This window comes from Danio rerio, chromosome 3, assembly GCF_052040795.2.
Source record: "Danio rerio strain M-AB ecotype USA chromosome 3, GRCz13ab, whole genome shotgun sequence".
Taxonomy (NCBI): domain Eukaryota; kingdom Metazoa; phylum Chordata; class Actinopteri; order Cypriniformes; family Danionidae; genus Danio; species Danio rerio.
In genome coordinates, this window is record NC_141023.1 from 58,347,985 (window position 1) to 58,368,703 (window position 20,719).

The 20,719-nt window shown below is 31.6% G+C and overlaps 1 protein-coding gene across 16 annotated transcripts in view; it reads right to left on the minus strand.

Moving 5' to 3' along the window:
* The window catches only part of nprl3 (NPR3-like, GATOR1 complex subunit), a 38,205-nt gene that overhangs the window by 6,815 nt on the left and 10,671 nt on the right, over positions 1–20,719 (minus strand). For 9 of the 16 annotated variants that reach the window (XM_087243040.1, XM_087243035.1, NM_001025534.2 and 6 more), the window contains 9 exons: positions 20,095–20,169; positions 14,844–14,997; positions 14,685–14,766; positions 11,542–11,679; positions 8,755–8,911; positions 5,716–5,822; positions 5,163–5,292; positions 2,328–2,517; positions 1,463–1,655 (listed from right to left, as the gene is read on the minus strand). In XM_087243040.1, coding sequence (XP_087099166.1) covers positions 1,463–1,655; positions 2,328–2,517; positions 5,163–5,292; positions 5,716–5,822; positions 8,755–8,911; positions 11,542–11,679; positions 14,685–14,766; positions 14,844–14,997; positions 20,095–20,169 — 1,226 coding nt within the window. Of the gene's footprint in view, positions 1–1,462; positions 1,656–2,327; positions 2,518–5,162; positions 5,308–5,715; positions 5,823–8,754; positions 8,912–11,541; positions 11,680–14,684; positions 14,767–14,843; positions 14,998–20,094; positions 20,170–20,719 lie in introns of all 16 variants that reach the window. The other 7 variants (XM_087243037.1, XM_087243032.1, XM_087243036.1 and 4 more) reach the window with 1 other exon arrangement.

The following is a 20,719-nucleotide window of genomic DNA, read 5'->3' on the forward strand; positions in this document are numbered from 1 at the left end:
AGCATTAATAAATAAATTGGATATACACTCACTTTTAAGAAGGTATCTACACAAATGTTATAAATCAGACCCCTGTCACTTCAAGAAAGACCATCCAATGAAATAATGCAATGGCTGATGTTAAAAGATGTTGATCTTGTAAAATTCTTAGATTTGTTTTTCTATGGTAAATTGTCATTTGTATTTAGCAAATATGCAATGCACTGAATTTAAGTGACATTCATAATGAAAAATAATACAAAAGCTTTTTAAGAAGTAGTAATTCGATCTTACTTTTTAAAATAATATTTCAAAGGTTTGAGGTCAAGAAATGTTCACATTTAAAAATGTGACAAAATGACATTCACGATGTTGCTCTTTCAAATTGTTCTATAAAATAAAAACTAAAACAAAAAAAAGTCTGCAAAGTTATACAATGTCTGATCCTTACTTAGATCACCTGAACCCCTGTGAATAAAACCAAGACCCTTCTTCTCTACCCCACCCTTACTTTGCAACACCAAAATATTATAAAATCTAAGTGTGCCTGACACTGGTGAGTGTGCTTAACAAACCACCAGTAAAAAACACACTCTTTTATCTTTCTGACAGACTAACCAACACAAACATGATGCATTTACTGTATGAAATCTGCTTCACACAGGTGAGTGGGCTTGAAAAAACCACCTGCTAAATCTCTCTCCTCCTTAAGGCTGATTTATACTTCTGCGTCAATCGCATAGGTATGGTCTCACAGGTATGGTGTCGCACAGCCTTCATGCGTTTGCATACCCCTCACCATGGCTGATGCCGATGCTGATGCCCACCTATCAAAACATGTAACTACACGTCGCAACGACACATAGTACAAGCTCTGTGATCAGTCGCCTTGTTCGCGGTAACGAGTGTGGATGGGGATGAGAGCCACGTGAACCCGTTGGAGCGAGTGTTTACAAGTGTCGAGTCCCGTGAAGGAGCTCCAGATGGAGACTGTTGTTTTGTGTTTACCTTATGATTAAAGTTGTTGGACGTCTGCCAGTTCTCGCCTTTGAATGAGTGAGTTTGAGCTACTTTTACATTAAGTAGTGTTCAGTAAAAACAACACCAGCGAAGAAACACAACACAGAGGAACATAAAAAAAACCTACTGCCAGCTAGCATTTCACAAGTGTTTAAGTTTTTAAGAAGTATAAATGCACGACTACAAGCAATGCATGTGCCATAGGTCACGCCGCTCACTCGACGCAGAACTATAAATCAGCCTTTACTCTAGTACTTCATTCTCTGAGCGCAAACAAGTTCCTTGTTTCTTTCCCGTTTCTTGTTCTGTGTATTGCTCCTCCTCAACTGTACATCACTTTGGACAAAGCATCTGCTAAATAAATAAATGTAATCTGCTGTTTGTCCAGAATGGTGAAAAACTAATTTTCAAGTTCTTTCTAGTTCGAAGAACAATCAACAATCTACAATAGATGCTCCGTCACCTGGCAAACAGGCGAAGGTCCTCTGGGTTCTGCGCTGCGGGGACTCTGAGGATGGCCTGCCGCTCGTGTTCAGTCAGGCTGGCCAGAAGAGTTTCTGTCATTCTTTTATTGAGAGGAGAGTCTCCGCCGGTCTGCAGCTCAGCGCTGGAATTATCCATACTGGGACTGGTCAGGGTCATGTCATCACTACTGGCTGCAGACAGAAAACCACTACATTAAATAATTTCTCCAAAATCACTTCACTAAAGTAATCCACTGATTTTGAAGAAAGTCAGACAGGTTTGAAACAAGTGAAGGGAGAGTAAACAATGACTGAATTTCCAGTAGTAGATGAACTACAGTTGAAGTCAGAATCATTAGTCCCCTTTTTATTTTTTCCCCAATTTCTGTTTAACAGAGAGGAGATTTTTTCAACACATTTCTAAACATAATAGTTTTAATAACTCGTCTCTAATAGCTGATTTATTTTATCTTTGTCATGATAACAGTAAATAATATTTTACTAGTTATTTTTCAAGACACTTTTACACAGCTTAAAGTGACATTTAAAGGCTTAACTAGGTTAATTAGGTAATTAGGCAAGTTATTGTATAACAATGGTTTGTTCTGTAGACTATCAAAAATAGCTTAAAGGCTAATAATATTAACCATAAAATGGTCAATATTTATTCTAGCCAAAATAAAACAAAGAAGACTTTCTCCAGAGGAAAAAAAATATTATCAGACATACTGTGAAAATGTTGTTGCTCTGTTAAACATCATTTGGACAATATTTAAAAACTAAAAAAAAATTCAAAGCGGCTAATAATTCTGACTTCAACTGTATTTATGTTTATGGAGTTGCAGATGTGACTGAGTTACACACTGGGAGAGCCGAAGCTCAGGGCGCTGGGTGTGCTCAGACTCCGGCCTGTAACGCGAGTGACTATGGGCAGCTCCTCGTCCCGCAGTCCAGGCTCCTCCTCATTAGGTGGCACCAGCAGACACACATATGTGTGGAGCTGAAAGAGCAGTCTGTGCTGGAGCATCCACACCACCATCTGAATGAGATGAGCCTGCTCATACACACAAAATCATATAGTTGAAGTCCATGTGAAGTCTAAATGTAAAGTGTTTATCTTACTAGTGTACATTCTTGTTCTTTTGAAAATTGGTTTGGTAATCTTCAATCACATTCTGACCATTTGCTTCTGCATTTCTGAATGTCTTTCTCTGTTGATGTCAGTTTTTACTGGTCAGCCACTATATTCTTAACCACACCTCTCTTTCGTTTGCAGTGAGAGAATGATGCGCAAAAAGAAAGCTCCGCCCCCTACTCAATATTCCATTTCATTTAAAAGTACATCGACAAACTGAAAGTCTTAGCAACTGGTTCACATGGATTTTAAAGCATCTAAAGGCAACTAAACAGGCAAACAACTCTAACTCTGGCCCTAATTAACTACTGTTGACAGGAAGTGAAGCAGAATTTGGATTTGGACGTGCCTTGATGACTTCCTGCCTTGGAATGCTGCTTCCAAAGAGCTTTTAGACGCAGCCATATTAATGGACCAATTAAACAACAGCTTGTTTCCTCTTAGTCATTATTTATCAAGCAAACATCAGAATAGCAGATGTTGTCCCATTGCTGAAATTATAAATGATAAAATCCCAAATGATATAGCTACTGTTGTAGACAGTAGGGTTGTCACGATACCATCAATTCAGGCCACGATACTGTAGCAGCTGAAGTATCACAATACTAAGTAGTATCGCAATACTGTATTATTAAGTCATAACTCAAATCTAAAAATAAAGCTAATTGTCATAAATACTGTATTTTAAATGTCACAATACTTCAACTCGATTCAGAATGGCCTTATCATGGAAAATATATTACTTATACAGACTTTCTCAGCTTTATTTTGTATATACTGTGAGTCTTTTGTAGTTAATGCAATAATAATAAAATAAATAAATCATTGATCAAGCCGTATGATCTGTCTTGACTGCAAACTACGACCCGTATGCAGACAGTTAAAATGAAAGATAAATAAAGTGGTCTATTGATTATTTCCTGGCACAAATTTTTAAGCATTTTAGTGACTTTTCCACATTGTAGAACTGTTAATGATGATATTACAAACTACAGTGGCACCGCCAGTATTTTGGAGCCATAGTATCGTGGTGCAACCAAAGTTCCGCTAAACCGTGCAACCCTAGTAGACAGCTAATAGAAGTATTGTACATTATTAATATTACCGCCATCAGTGGTGGAAAGAGTACTGAAAAATCATACTCAAGTAAAAGTACCATTACTTGCCTAAAAATGTAGTGCAAGTAGAGTAAAAGTATATGTTGTAAATTTTACTCAAAGTATGAGTAAAAAGTAGCCCTTTTAAAAGTACTCATGAGTAGTGAGTATTACGCTGTGAAAAGCTGATGCGTTTACATGTCACTTGTAGATGTGTGTAAACGTAACATTCTGTATGTAGTTGTTGCCCAGCAGAAACACAACGACATAAGACGTTAATATTAGGTTAGATTTAGGTTGTGATGTCAAGTGACCAAAATTCAATGTCTAGCCAGCGTCTAAGGACTACGTTATTTTGATGTCTAATATCAACGTTAAATGACGTTGATATTTGGTTGATTTTAGGTTGTGTTAGAAAGTGACCAAAATCCAATGTCGAGCCAACATCTTAAACCAACATCTTATTGACGTCAAATACTGACATTGATTTTGGACATCTTCTTGGACACTTTTAATGCTTCCAAACAGTTTGCTGCAATTATAAAGTGCACATATCTTGAGGTAGTTCATTATGATGCTATTTACCTTCTATGTGTGATTTGATTGTACATGAATCACAGGACTGATTTTGTTAATCTCCATAGACAAGAAAAAAAGTAGTGACTGCAGGTTGAAGGAAAGTAGTGGTGTAAAAGTACAGATACTGCACTAAAAATGTACTCAGGTAAGAGTAAAAGTACACATTTTTAAAACTACTCAGTAAATTACAATTCCTGAGAAAAAGTAATTAATTACAGTAATTTGAGTATTTGTAGTTTGTTACTTTACACCACTGATCGCCATGAACTATTCCCTATAATCTTTATTTTCTATCTTAGCTTATAGTTGTGGTCTTTGACATTTTGATTTGAAGAATCTTTTAGTGTGCGCCTACATAAGAAGCTACTAGACTGGTTATTAAATCAAAGAACTGGTTTAATTTTAATTTTTTCTATACAATTACAAGTGGATGAAAACAAAAAGTGTTGCCCAATTTTGACTACTTCCAGAAGTACACTTTGTAGTAATTATCCCTTCAGCCATAAGTTCAGAAGCTGGTCACTCTGAATGGCCTGCTTTATATGGAAATGTTTTTACTGTTATAATTGTGTTGTGTATGCATCACACTTTACACAAAGAATAAGGTTTGCTGTTTATTCAAACTACTTATATATAATAAGCTAAAATAAAACACAATTCTAGAGTTTTTTGTGACAACTTGATAGTTTTATGCTCAATCTCCTTAAATTTGTCAATAATAATATTGATAACTATAATAATATGTTAACTTAATTTCTTCATGTCGTCTCTATTTTATGTTTTATTGTGTTTTGTGTAATTGATAACAATGCTTATGAATCCACAACAGAGACTGCTTAGACTCTGCCCACTGACATGATGTTGAAGCGCAAAAGTCACAACACTGACCTCATGCACAGGGGCATCCAGAGGGTTCCTGAACTCAGACAGAGACACAGGAAGTGAGAATTTGGCCAGCATTGAGGGCAGATCATGACCTGGAAACTGGACAGCAAAGTGCTCAGCCAAAGGAGAGTAGCTAGAGGGGGAAGAACTAATCATAATTATTAATGTAAGTGTTATAATATAAGTGAATACTTCTGTACAAGTGATTTTTCAGATTTTTATATATATATATATATATATATATATATATATATATATATATATATATATATATATATATATATATATATATATATATATATATATAATTTGCAACAATTAAAAAAAAAAAATCTTTCCACATTTTCATTATAGGGTATTGTGTGTAGAATTTTGAGGAAATAAATGCACTTATTCATTTTGGAATAAGGCTGTAACATAAATAAATGTGGAAAAAGTGAGGCGCTATGAATACTTTCCAGATGCACAGTAGACATTAATAATTCTTACTTCAGCTGTATCATTAAACAACAAGACAATGGAATTCAGCCTTAGATGGAGCATAGACTGTACTCACATGCAGATGTTTGCATGAGGAGAGAGCATATAGACGTTGTTCTCACAGAGAGGGTAAATAATGATGGCTTTACCCCAGTACACCAAATGTGCTGCTATCTGGAAGATCTGCAGGAGACATAGAAGAGCAGTGGAGCTTAACCAGAGCCCTGCGGGGGTACTGTAAAACAACTTATAAGTCAAAGTCATTCTTATGTTGTTTTATTTGTCTTTGAAGCACTCATGCTGTTCAAGCACATAATATATTGATAGTATGCACTGAGCTGAAAAGGGTGGAAGACAGATTGGAACAATCAACTGGAACAATATACATTTTAAAATGCCAATAGAGCAGTATCAACTGCAATCTAATGTCTATTTACGTGAATATGCTACTATTGACTTGCCATTCTAAAAAAAGATTTTCCTTAAATGTACAGTTTTGCACTAAAATATGGAATTTGTCACTATCAATAATCAGGATAAACAAGGCAATAAACAACAAAGTATGACACATTTGGGAATTCTGTATTAATAATATTTAAAGTGTAGCATTTAACTGTGGGAAAATTAGGTTTATTTATTTTAGTGAACAGGTGTGTGATACTAAGAAAGCAGGAGGTATTGTAATGTATGAATGTATTACATTTTCTAATGTTTTTTTTTCTAATGTATGGAATAAAGTTTGTATTTTAAGTGTTGTGGGACCCCAGGAAGATTAACTAAAAGGGATCCAAATATATGTATTATTGTATTTTTATTCTTATTCTTCTTATTATTATTATTATTTTTTACAGTTTTAATGTTTTAATTGTTTCCCAGAGATGGGTTGCCGCTGGAAGGGCATCCGCTGTGTAAAAATGTGCTGGATAAGTTGGCGATTCATTCCGCTGTGGCGACCCAGGATTAATAAAGGGACTAAGCGACAAGAAAATGAGCGAAGGATGAATGTTTTATTTTGTGGCGGCACGGTGGCGCAGTGGGTAGCAATGTCACCTCACAGCAAGAAAGTCACTGCTTCGAGCCTTGGCTTGGTCAGTTGGCATTTCTATATGGAGTTTGTATGTTCTCCCCGTGTTGGCCTGGCTTTCCTCTGGGTGCTCTGGTTTCCCCCACAGTCCAAAGACATGCAGTATAGGTGAATTGGGCAGGCTAGATTGTCCGTAGGGTATGTGCGTTAATGAGTGTGTATGGATGTTTCCTAGTGATGGGCTTGAGCTGGAAGGGCATCCGCTATGAAAAACATATGCTGCACAAGTTGGCGGTTCATTCTGCTGTGACAACATCGGATAATAAAGGGACTAAGGTGAAAATAAAACGAATGAATGAATGAATGTTGGGACACCTCAATATGTAAATTAAAACATAATTAAAAGACAGCTTACTGACACAAAACTAGTGAAAATTAATAAAACTAGACATTTGAAAAAACATTGTTTATGTTAAGCTCTATGATATTTTATTTTAAAAACATAAATTAAACATCTTTATCATTCATCCCTATTCAGTAAGCCACAAACAAAGTGTCATTTTAAACCTTGAAGATTTAGCTCTTAAAACATCCTTAGTGTTGGGCTTTTGAATATAGTCGAGGACAATAGTTTTAGTCTAAATGGTTGAAAACTACCATATTATATTAAAGATAAGTTGGCGGATCATTCCGCTGTGGCGCCCCAGATTAATAAAGGGACTAAGAGGAAAAGAAAATGAATGAAAGAATGCTTTGAGATATTGTATAAGGGTATAAGTTTAGATTTTTCTGTCCGCTAGATGGCAGCATTAGACAAACTATAGGTAAAACGAATGCTGTAGGGCTCAAAAACGCCCAATTTTGGTGATCGTTTGGAATATCTACAAAAGCAAATTTATATACACAGAAATCATGGTAAATTTAAGAGGAATAAATTAAGTCTACTTTAATGTTTCAAATACCAAAAAGAAAAAGTAATTAAGTAATATAATGAAACGTCATAAAATGAATCCTTAACTGATTTCTGTGTCTGGAAATGAATCAATTTATTAAAATATATATTAAAAAATAATGTATAATGCAAATTCTATTAATATTTAAAACTTTTAGTGGTTTGAATAATGTTTGCATAGTATAAAGTAAATATAACAGGGCTGCACAATATTAGAAAAATCTGATATTTAATATTTTATTTCTCTGCAATAAAAGCGTCTGCTAAATGACTAAATGTAAATGTAAATATTACGATCTGAACACAGTTTCTCTAGACAGTTTGAATAGCTTGATATGATTTTCTGGGGAGTCCAACAGTATTCAGGTACATAAACTGAATAATCAATGCAAAAATGTTTTTTCTGACGTTGCTTTTCTAGTTATATATAGTTTTCTTGTTAAATATCTTAAATTTATTAGATCAAGTAAAAATATTGTTTAGTTTTTAACTTACTTACAAAGCAGTGTAAGTAAAAAAAAATTTTTTTGCTTTAAAATATATGAGATATTTGGACAAGAAACAAGACAACAATTGTAAGACGTATAAAGCTGTATAAATTTGGTATAAATACAGAAATTAAATACAGTTCTGTAGCTTCTGGTCAACTATAATTCAGACTCAACATGCATATCTTGCGATGTGACTATTGCGAATGTGCACATTGGAATATGAATGCTGAAACGATATATTGTGCAGGCCTAATATACAATATAGCATATAAAGTATAAATAGATAGACACATACAGTTGAGAATTTATATTTTGAAGCTTCAATGTAAAACTTAAATCAACGTTTTCAATATAATAATCAATAACACTTAATCTTACTATTTCAACCATTACACTGAATGACATTTGAATAGGGGTCTTCTTTAAATCATGGTAAAGATGTATGATAGTCGTCATTATTTGCTCAGATTAAAAAAAAATACATAAATACGACACAATCTAATGTAAAGTAGATAAATGAAAGCTTACAAACATGTTTAATAGTTTTGATGCTTGAAAATGGCTTTTCCTCTTTGACTGCATAACTGATCTTTTTCGATCTAATTGTCAAACCAGCAAGTGAGTTATATTTATATGAAGAAAGGTGACCTGTAAGAGGGCGAGATCTGCATCCTGTGCAAGCTGCTGCAGGTTCTTGACAGCCGAGCAGGTCTTGATGAGGCGAACTAAAGCAGGAGAGCAGTCCAGAGGTAGCTGAGCCAACAAAACCTTCTCATTTTCCAGCAGCAGCAGCGCATGATACGGACTGCAGGGGGCAGGGCGACACAACACTTAAACCACACGCTCAACTGCACCGTCAATGCACATACAGTTGAAGTCAGAATTATTAGCTCCCCTTTGAGTTATTTTTTTTTTTTATATTTCCCAAATTGTTTAACAGAGCATGGAAATTTTCACAGTATGTCTGATAATATTTTTTTCTTCTGCAGAAAGTCTTATTTGTTTTATTTCTGATCAAATAAAAGCAGTTATTATTTTTTTATTAACCATTTTAAGGTCAAAATTATTAGCCCCTTTAAGCTATATATTTTTTTCGATATTCTACAGAACAAACCATCGTTATATAATAGCTTGCCTATTTATTATAATCTGCCTAGTTAACCCAATTAACCTAGTTAAGCCCTTAAATGTCAATTTAAGCTGTATAGAAGTCTCTTGAAAAATATCTAGTCAAATATTATTTACTGTCATCATGGCAAAGATAAAACAGACCAATTATTAGAGATGAGTTATTAAAACTATTATGTTTAGAAATGTGTTGAAAAAATCTGCTCTCAGTTAAACAGAAATTGAGGAAAAAATAAACAGGAACGATAATAATTTAAGGGGATAATAATTGTGACTTCAACTGTATATCATTCATTCATTCTTTATTAATTAATTAATTTATAAATCACATAAAAAACAAGGTTGACCAAAGTGCTGTACATGTGACATATACAAACAAAACAAATACATTACATTGAGAACACATCCATGAAATATGTGTAACAATAATACAAAACAGCATAAGAGACCACATCTTAAACTACATATTAAGTACTGTGGATAAAAATATTAGAGTGAACTAGACTCAAAAAATGTTAAAATCTTGAAATTTGCTTTGCAAAAAATTTATTTTCTGTAGTATATTATAGATTTCTAGCTGAATCTATATTATTTATCTGTGTTGATTGGATTTATGATAGCAACATCTAATTACTATAACTGACACTGTTGGAGAAGGGAAAGGGGCGTTAAAATGATGTAAACGTGTTAACTGATGGTACTGTTTAATTATTGAAGGAAATAAAAAAGTGAATCATAAAAATAAGATTTGTAGCTGAAACCGTGGTCCTTGACAATGGTTAACAAAATTAAATAATTGACGATTATTAATAAAATGCAAGGCAATGGCTACCAGCACTAAGAGAGTGAACAAAAACAAAAAAAACTGGCAAAACACAATGAACACTTACAATAGCTCTGTGAAAGAAACCTAACATTTTATAACATATACCACATTGTTATCATCATAAAAGCACAATGTATCACCGGCGGCCCTGTGGGTATTCATTTTAATCAGTCTATATTTTTGTTTTGACTCTGGACAAACCTGATATTGTGATATTTTACTTTTCTGCGTTAAATATTGCCATATAAATACAGTTTCACAAGATAGTTTGAACCGCTCAGTTTGATAGTTATCTGGGCAGTCTAACAGTATTCATGTATATCAGAGATTAAATAATCACACTGCAAAACATGCGTTTTCTTGATTATAATATAAAATACCTAGAAAATATATATAAAAATATGCTTTTGTTTTTACCTTTAGAAGAAATAAGTCATAAGAGCTTTGAGTTAAACTTTAGAGTTTGTCCTTAAAACAAGCTAAATTATGTGCCAATGGGATTAGTAAAACTATTTTATTTTCACATAGATATCTGGACTAGGATCAAGAAACAAATTGAGGTCAGAAAAAACTTCTTTTTTTTCTTATATAGTATAAATACCTAAATACAATTAATCTTTGTTACACTTCTAAACATTATCAGTTTTAATGTCCAAATATTTTAAATGCTCAGTTGCTGGCCTTAAAAACACTTAAAAACAATTGATAAACATTCACTCTATCATGGGTAAACTTAGCTGTGAGGTCAACTATGATTCAGACTCAACATTGGATATTCTGCGATGTAACTATTGTGGATGCGCACATTGCAATATTGATGCTGAAACGATATATTGTGGAGCCCTAGTAGAGTCAAGAACCACAGTAAAAAAAGATAAAATCTTCTTTATTGTTCTGTTAAAGAAATAAAGGCTGAGAAAATGAACAGTAAATTTTCAGGTGAACTGTGCATTTAACATCAGAGGAATCTTTTCAAATCATAAAAAGATTTTATAGTACAAAAAAGTTACTTAAATTATTCACATATTTATCATAATAACAAAAACTGATCTTTTAATGAGATAATACACTCAAATCTGAAAGTTCGATCATCATCTACCCACCCTACAACTCGCCTTTAAAACACGGAAACCTTTGACTTTCATAGTGTTTGTTTTTATTGGTGCCTAAAAGAACTAAAAGTTGACCTAAAAGAACTTTTCTAGTCATCTAAACTTACATCACTCAAACTTCTTTTGTTTTCAACAGAAAACAGAAACTTAAAAAGGTTTGAAACCACTTAAGGAGAGTAAATGATAAGTACATTTACTTTTTGGAGGCGAACTATCCCTTTAAGTGATGACTGAAAATACTATGACATCACTGCCAAACGTGATTAACCTTTATTTAAAGTTTGTCAGTCTTTATAATTTCAACAAAATAATGATACACCTTTATGAAATGTTGCTAAACGTGCTGGATAAGTGCTTGCTGTAACCTACCGAATGGCCTTTAGGCTGCGCTCGAGAGCCTCTAGTGGGATGTGTTTTCCTCCTACTCGGTGGATTTTGTGTGGCAAGCAGAAACTGACCTCAAGCCAGTTATTAATATGAAGCCGAACAACTCCAGTTGTGCAGAGGCTGAGAACAAAACACAGTGTAAATTACCAAAAATGACAATACTTTAAGTTAAGAATTAGGACAAAGTGCTATTTCAAAAGACCAATATTAACTGTTGGAAGCATACTTATTAAAAATAAAATAATACTATGTTTGTGATATACATGTATAGTCTTTAATATGTTGAAGTAGTAGTTATAATGATGGGTCAACCGTCATTGTATAAATGGCACACAGTGAATGGCAAAAATATAATGAGAATTGTGTTAATAGGGAAGTTAAAAGTATATGCAAATAAAATGTATTTATGTTTCTTGAATAACCTTTATTTTTAAGTTGTTTTAAAAATAATTAAGTAGATTTCTCAAAATGACTAAACATTATTGTTAAAAATAATAGAAAATTTGATATATTACAGTTTTTCTTGTTTGCTTTGACTTGGTTAAAGAAACTAGGTTCCACTTCATTTTCATTATCACTATCCCAGCAGAGCAGAAGACCAGTCTTGCAAATGTGTAAACCCTTTCTCATTGGGTTGACACATTTTCCCCACCATTTTTCAAAACAGTTAACGTGGATGTCATTCAAGCCGTCCAAACTCCATTGTTTTAGCTATGGTAACCAAACAGAAACCATCTATTCCTAATCATTAGAAACTACCAAGATCAGAATGAATTCACTGAAGCAGCGATTTGACACTCCTTCACACAAATCTTCAATTAGCAATCAGTCTGCAAACATTAAAAATGGTGAAAGGTCTGTGTTGTTCTGTGCCAGCATGGATGGAGGAAATCAATATTGGCTATATCCTATACTCCCAATCGATTTGACTGTATATTGGTTTACATGTGTTTTCTCTAATATTTACAGTATTTTATTACTTTTTTCTGCTTTTTTTATGGTATTTCAGTTTTCAGTCACAGTGTGAAAAATGTCATAAATTCAATATAAGTTTATTCAAAGCATTTCTTATTCTGGATCCAATTCTTTGCAAAAAGGCAAATTTGACAGCCCAAATAGAAAGACAACAATGCCAATGGCATTGGCAATAGGCTACACTGACAAGCAATGATGCACTGATGCACACTGAGTTCTGTATTTTGTTTTTTGTTGTCCGTTGTCTAATGATTAATTGAAAGAGCTCATGTACTTGTTTGCAGGTTGTGTTGTTTGAAGGTAAAACTAGCTTTTGTTGCATATTTTAAATGTTTTGACACGGTATGTGCATTTTGCAAGCATTTTTGACCATGAGTGCTGCTGTTTCGGCCTGTGTGTTAACTGTTTTGAAAATGTGGAATTTCAGTTGACGGCTGCATCAAAGCAAACAAGACAAACTGTAACATCAGTATTGCAAACTCCTAACAGGACGTTTTCTTTTTCCTGAGCACTTACAACCCCCAATCTAATTTAACATTCAATACATAAAACCAAAAGGAAATGCAAAATAAAAACATTATAATTAATTAGATATTACACAGGTTTCCCACTTTCAGTTAAATGTAAAGTTTCCTGCCTATGTGTGACTTAAAAGCTTAATTTTCATGACCAATATTCATTCATTTATTCATTCGTTTTCTTTTCGGCATAGTCCTTTATTAATTTGGGGTCACCACAGCGGAATGAACCGCCAACTTATCCAGCAAGTGTTTTCACGCAGCGGATGCCCTTCCAGCTGCAACCCATCTCTGTGAAACACCCATTCACTCTCATTCACACACATACACTAAGGACAATGTTAGCTTACCCAATTCACCTGTACCGCATGTCTTTGGACTTGTGGGAGAAACCAGAGCACCCGGAGGAAACCCACACGAACGCAGGGAGAACATGCAAACTCCACACAGAAATGCCAACTGACCCAGCCGAGGCTCAAACCAGCAGCCTTGTGAGGTGACAGCACTACCTACACTGCGCCACCGTCTTCATGACCAATAATGAATAGAAAAACAGGCGGCTTTTGTGTTGAGCAGCTCCTCCTGAATGTTGGGATTCTGCATTGGCTAGATTTAATGCAACCAATCAATAAAAATGACACAAAAATATGTTCCTGCAGATCTTAGCCAGCCAAGACACTGTTCAAATTCCTGCCACGGCGTCAGCATTGTTTTAGATTTAAAAAAAAAATATATATATATATGCAATAAAATATATGGACATGTAAAGTGCTTGTCTACACAGATAAAACAGCACAATCCCTGATATGGCATCCCTTCGATGACAAAAAAGGTCAAATCCCATGACTTTCAATTTTGTTTTTAATTACAAGATATTCCAGAAATGTAATGACCAGTGGGCACCTTAGTACTAACCAGATGACAGAAGTGCTCTTTTCTTTATTCTTTTTCTTTATTTTTATAAATGTGTGTAAACTTGTGGGAAATAAGTGTGTATCATTAATGTGTCAGGCAGGGATGTTCCCCCAGAATTTGCCCCCTACATGAGCTCATTTATCCCTTTTTTTGATTGATATGACATCCTAAATTGTAAAAATTATAGATAGAAGAAGGCTTTAAGACAAATTATTTTTTAAAAATATTTAAGTGGCCAAATTCTGACTAAGGAAAGTTGAATGAGCTGGCAAGTTTTTATGTGCCCACAGGCTACAATTTTTATTTTTAAAAAAACTTTTTAATATCAAACAGATTCTATTTATTTTATTTAATAAATGATAATGAATTTGTATTTAAAAATAGTATTTTTTCATATTTATTTATTCATTTTTTAAAATGCTAATTTCACTTTGACAAAATTGTAGAAAATATTTTTAGTGCATCAAAAAAGTGTGGTTATGATCACCGTCCAACAAGCTGATCCAGCAAAGATTAGTTGTTAAAATGTCACTATAATACATAATTGAATAGAAAAATCTGGCGAATAACTGCAAAAAAGGTCCCCTTTTTCAACAAAAAGAACCACCCCTTTCAATAAGCTGGCTACAGGCCTACGTGTACATTATTTGTAGAATCAAGATTCCTCTTTCTGAAAAATGAATGTATGAATGGGTTGTTCACCATCTCGTCCCTCACCTGTCATAGGCCTCTTTCAGGTCTCTTGCTAACTTGCACTTGGGAAGGATCTGTCGAAAAGGTGACTGTGGCGAGCCATCAGCTGTAAGAATAGGTAAACATCAGTAAATGTCAAACTTCAGTGCTGCTATACTGAGGTCCAACGACTGCTGGTCTCACAGTCAGTAATGGTGGTGACCTCGTCCTGCATCACCAACATCAGTTTGGCTTCCCTGGTGAGGTACTGACACCTGCGCTCCTCATGCTGCAGAGCGATGGCGATCCGCCGGGACAGATTGTGCATACAGCTGATCACAGACGCATCAGCATTCGCCTGCAGGAGACAGAAGCACTCAGAGAATTATCAATTATATCATCGTTTCATTTCTACTGTATAAGTTATAAAATAGAATATTAGAAATTCAAATATTTGTGCATTCAGTGAATTAATCGCATTTCTTTGATGAGGGAGTACTATTTCTTTAGTTTTTATTATTAAAATGTATTATATTTTTTGAAAGAACAGGGATAAGAAGTTTAATTAAAAAGAAATCCTATTCATTGTGTAGAATATGAAATTACAAGGAATATCAGGACTTTTTTAACAATTAGCAAAGACAAATAATAATAACAAAAATAAATAAATAAAATACAAATACAAATACACCCCCCATCCATACAAGGTATAATTGTCACAAATTTTGTCAAAGCATTTCTCATTTTGATGTTACGTAAAGAAAGTTGAAATGGTTGATGATAATAATAAATAAAAACAGTAATGTCCAGAATGATGCACAAATAAATTACATTTACATATATGATAAAACATTAAATCAAAACAATAACATAAAATATTTCAAATAATTTTGCTTAAATTAAAGTTCTGTGGTCCAACTGTTGTTTTATATATGTAGGAAGGGCCTAAAATTAACATTTTGCCACTCCTGTCAAAGTCTGACAACTTGAGAATGTTTTTTTTATATATATAATTAATTACTTAAAATGTTTATTGTTAAATGATATTCTCTAAATATTGACATTGATTGTAAAGTTAAGTGAAATTAAAAATAAAACAGTTCGATAAAAAAATCACTAGAATATTGTACTGAATTGCACAGTATTATATTTATAATTATTACACTAATATTATTAATAATAATTATTATTATTGTTAATAGTAGCAATAAATCACATTAATAACATAACAAAACTAATAATAATTATTAAACAATGGTCCTTGCCTTTTTTACTAAAGCATACCACATTTTATGTAAAGATGTATAAATTAATTCAATTATTAATTAATTATTATTATATTGTTGTTGTTGTTATTGTTATTACAAAATAGGTTTTGTATTAGTTTCTAATATTATTCTGTTTATTATTATAGAATAACAGCAAAATAACAAAAGTACCCCAGTTTCATCACAAAATATTTTATATAGCATCATTACATTTTATCTTATTAAATTTGTTGAAAGCAGCAAATTGAAATAAATTCAAAACAAAACAATTTCAACCGTTTAATAGTTTTGTCCCAACATTTTCTCTTTATTTTCTTTATTATTATGCTCTGTATTATATTCTTATACAACAGTAATAAAATCACAAAAGTACTCTATTTACATCATATAATTTTACATTTAAAATGTATGTAATAAATGAAATATTTTAAAATGATCAAAAATTATATTTGAATGCAGCAAATTCAAATTAATTAAAAAACAAAAGCGTTTAACAATTTTACACAACATTTTCTCTTTATTTTATCATTATTCTGTTTATTATTATTATTTTTATATGTCTCTGCAGCAAATTCAAAACAAAAATGAAAACAAAACAATGTCAGCACTTTAACAAAGACAAAAACAACTGTTTTCAAGCAACAAAGCAAAAAAAGGGGAAAAAAAGCATAAAAATGTTTAGTAAAAACATTTTTTTCAGAGAATTAATTTCCCCAGTTAGCAAATAAATAATATTTTTAGAATTACAATTTACAGGAGACAACCACTAAAATGTCACTGAATAATATATATATATATATATATATATATATATATATATATATATATATATATATATATATATATATATATATAATTATTTATAATTATATTACATTATATATTTATAATTTATAATTATATTTATAATATATTTATAATTATATATATATATATATATATATATATATATATATATATATATATATATATATATATATATATAATTATGTAGAAATGATATGATTAAAAAAACAGATTATTATAGTGTAAAGCACTGCACACATCAACTGAATTTAACAATAAATAACATTATGCAAAACTACAGATCATCTTTAAAATATTCATTAATTGTCATTTTAAACTTTATACTTTGTCAGTATGATTTGAAGCCATTCTTCAAACATACAATTTGTCAGCAAGTTTTTCTAAATGTAATAACACAGTATGATCACATGTTTTATATTTGTAAAGTATAAGTCAGAATAAATGTTTTATGTTCAATGATGTTGTAACATTATTTATTTCAACCATATTTCGATGGTTTATTTTAACTTTATGGAAAATGTTCTGTGACTAAAATAATCTTTTAATAAATATATCTGTTTGATAAATCTGTTTTGTTCAAATGCACCAAAATACATTGCCTATATTCCCTGAAAATTGGATACAAATATTTATTTTCAAAATAGGGCATACTCAATTATGCTGAGCACTGTGTATATATTAATGTATTTATTACAAAATGCATTCCTAAAAATGCAACAACTGACATGCGCATTACCATTTTAAAATTCATTTTAAGTGTTTTTTAATACACTTTTACATTTGTATCATGCACACACTGTAAAAGTGCAGAGTCATGGAGGGCTGGGTGTGTGTGTGTTTGTGTGTTGCAGAGCTGATAGGAGTGTGTCTGCAGCAGTGACTCAGCTCTCTGTGATGTGTGGTCAGCTGCATGCTGATAGACAGAATACTTTTGGTTTATCAGCGCCGCGCCCTTTCTGAGAAATTGAAGACCCTCACAGACAAACAGCTGACTCATCACTTTTAAACTACAACATTTAAAATAAAAAATATATATACTGTAATTTATTACAGCTACATATATAAGTTTTTCCTCAAAGCATAATTTCCTTTTTTATGTAATTTTTATAATTTAAATTTAAAATCTAAAATTATTATTGTTGCAAAGAAAAATAATTACATTCACACATAAAACGTATTATTGAGACACTAAATATAAATTCTTTTGTATTAGTTAATTTTATTTTTGTTTGTTTGTTTATTTAACAGGGACAATAATATAAAGAGACAACCAATATAGAGCATATAGCATAAAAATAATTTGCAGCCATCGTTCCTAGTTAGGCTTTACTCAATAAACTTAAAATAAAATAAATTAACAAATAAAAAACAAACTAATAATTTAGACTCCCGGTCAAAATTTTGGGGTCAGGTTTTTGTCTATGTTTTTTTTTAAAGAAAATTATTCTGTTCATCAAGACAGCATTTATTTAATGTAAATAAAAATGTTAAATTGTAATTGTAATTTGTAATCTGCATACTAAAGGAAAATGTAGACCTGACCAACCTGAAATGAATCATACTGAAGGTTAAAAGTGTAACCTTGCTTTGGACCAACCTAAAACTTTTAAATTTGTAACACCTAAATTTATACATTACCCTCAAATTATAGCTTTGATTTGGTTGAAAATGAAAAATGTATTTTAATATCAAAATACGTATTCTGCCCGAGGAAACAACGCATCGACTCAAAGGTAAAATATAGTTTTATAGACAATGAATTAAAAGGTTTACTTTGGTTCGATTTAAAATCAAAATCCAAGTAAAATTGTACTTTAGACTAAACTATACTAAATAATTTTAGCCCATGACAAATGTCACACAAGATGGTAATAACAAAACACAAAATTGAAATACATTAAAACGGTAGCACACAAAGAGTATCTTTTTTTATCAAGTAGTCACATGACATAAAAACTTCTGGTTTAAAGTAAAAAATATTCCTTTGAGAAAAACTATTGTGTTTAAATTTTATCTAGGGCCTTTTTTTGTTTGTTTGTTTGTTTACTTTAGGGCAAATTGAAAAAAAAAACAGGTTATGCTCACCATATTTTTTACTTAGTCTAATATAAAAATGCTCTTTGAATGAAAGTAGTTTAACTTTTTTAACAATGTAGAGATGCATCATCAAAAATGTCGGCTAAGAGGAATTCCTATAATTTACAATAAAAAGTGTTACATGTTATACTGTAATAACTTACAACATAACAAAAGTACTTACAAATTAAGTCAGAATTATTAGCACCTCAGAACTATCAGCCCCCTTGTTTATTTTTTTTCCCCAATCTCTGTTTTTAACACATTTCTAAACATAATAGTTTTAATAACTCCTTTCTAATAACTGATTATTTTATCTTTGCCAGAATGACAGTACATAATATTTTACTAGATATTCTTCAAGAGACTTCTATACATCTTAAAGTGACATTTAAATGCTTAACTAGGTTTGTTAGGTTAGGTTAGGGTAATCAGGCAATTTATTGTATTAAGATGGTTTGTTCTGTATCAGACATACTGTGAAAATTTCCTTGCTCTGTTAAACATCATTTGGAAAATATTTAAAAAAGAAAACAAAGTTAAAGGAGGGCTAATAATTCTGACTTCAACTGTATATTCTTGAACAAAATCAATCTTTCATCACATTCTGATTTTCAGAATAATAACACAACAATATTAAACGTTATTAATAATATAAAATGTTTCTTTCTCAGAAAATGTGCATATTTGATTGATTTCTGAAGGACTATGTGACAATGAAAACTGGAGTAATGATGCTGAAAATTCAGTTTTGCATGACAGGAATAAATTAAATTGTCAACTATATTATATTTTGAAACTGTTATTTTAAACAACATTATTATGTTTACTGTTTTTGAGTCTGGGTGAACATACAACAGTAATTTTTTTTTTAAGTGCAAATATTGCTGAACTAAATATTTAAAATGTTTATCTGTTAGTGTTGAATCATTATTTTAAAACGATTCTGATATAACACCATGATGTTCACACGTTTCAAGTAGATATGCATATTTTTTAAGGCCATTCCACATCTGATAGTGGTGGGCAAACATTTTACACACACATTTTAAATAATGATGTGATTTCAAATGTTTTAAATATGTGTATAAATATGATATCAAATATTTTCAGAGTCTGCATGAAATTAAATTGACTACAGTAATTTTATAAAAACAGAAAGCATATTATACAACGGAAAATGCCAATATTAAGGTTTATAATTTTCGATAAATATACCTGAAACTGATTTGGGGAGAAACTGTTGTTACAATGAATGACAATTTAATGGGTCTTTCTGACACATTCATTTATTGTTTTCTTACCCGTAATGCAAAAACAACACTGAACAGAATCATGGTGGGCAGCTCTCTTTTAGGGGAGGGGTCCGTTTTAGAAGCCTGTGGAAATGAACATCATGAATAAGCAAAATTACATAAAACTCATCTTAATATTACACATGTATTTCAAAAGGAAGAACATTTTTTGGTACATTTTAGCATTGTATTATTATAGTAAATCAACTGAATGATGCATACAAACTTTTAAAATAACACATTATTATAAAATCTCGTATGCAATTAATTTTGTGCAAATAATAATAATAATAATAATATATGCATACATAATAGAAAAATTGGGCATTTATAATGATTTGAATAACTGAATTTACCTTAACTTGACACGATTTGATTACAGGTTATAGTGTTTTTTAGTGTGTGTATATATATATATATATATATATATATATATATATATATAGTACTCCTTGGCATTATGGTCTGGTACCACTTTACAATAAGCTCTACAATGCTGATGTATTTACAAACATGAACAAACAATAAACAATCCATCATAGTATGCATTCATCGTTTTTAACATTAGTTAATGAAAATAAAATCATTCATTGTTAGTTCGTTACCTCATAACTAATGTTAACTAATTACTAAC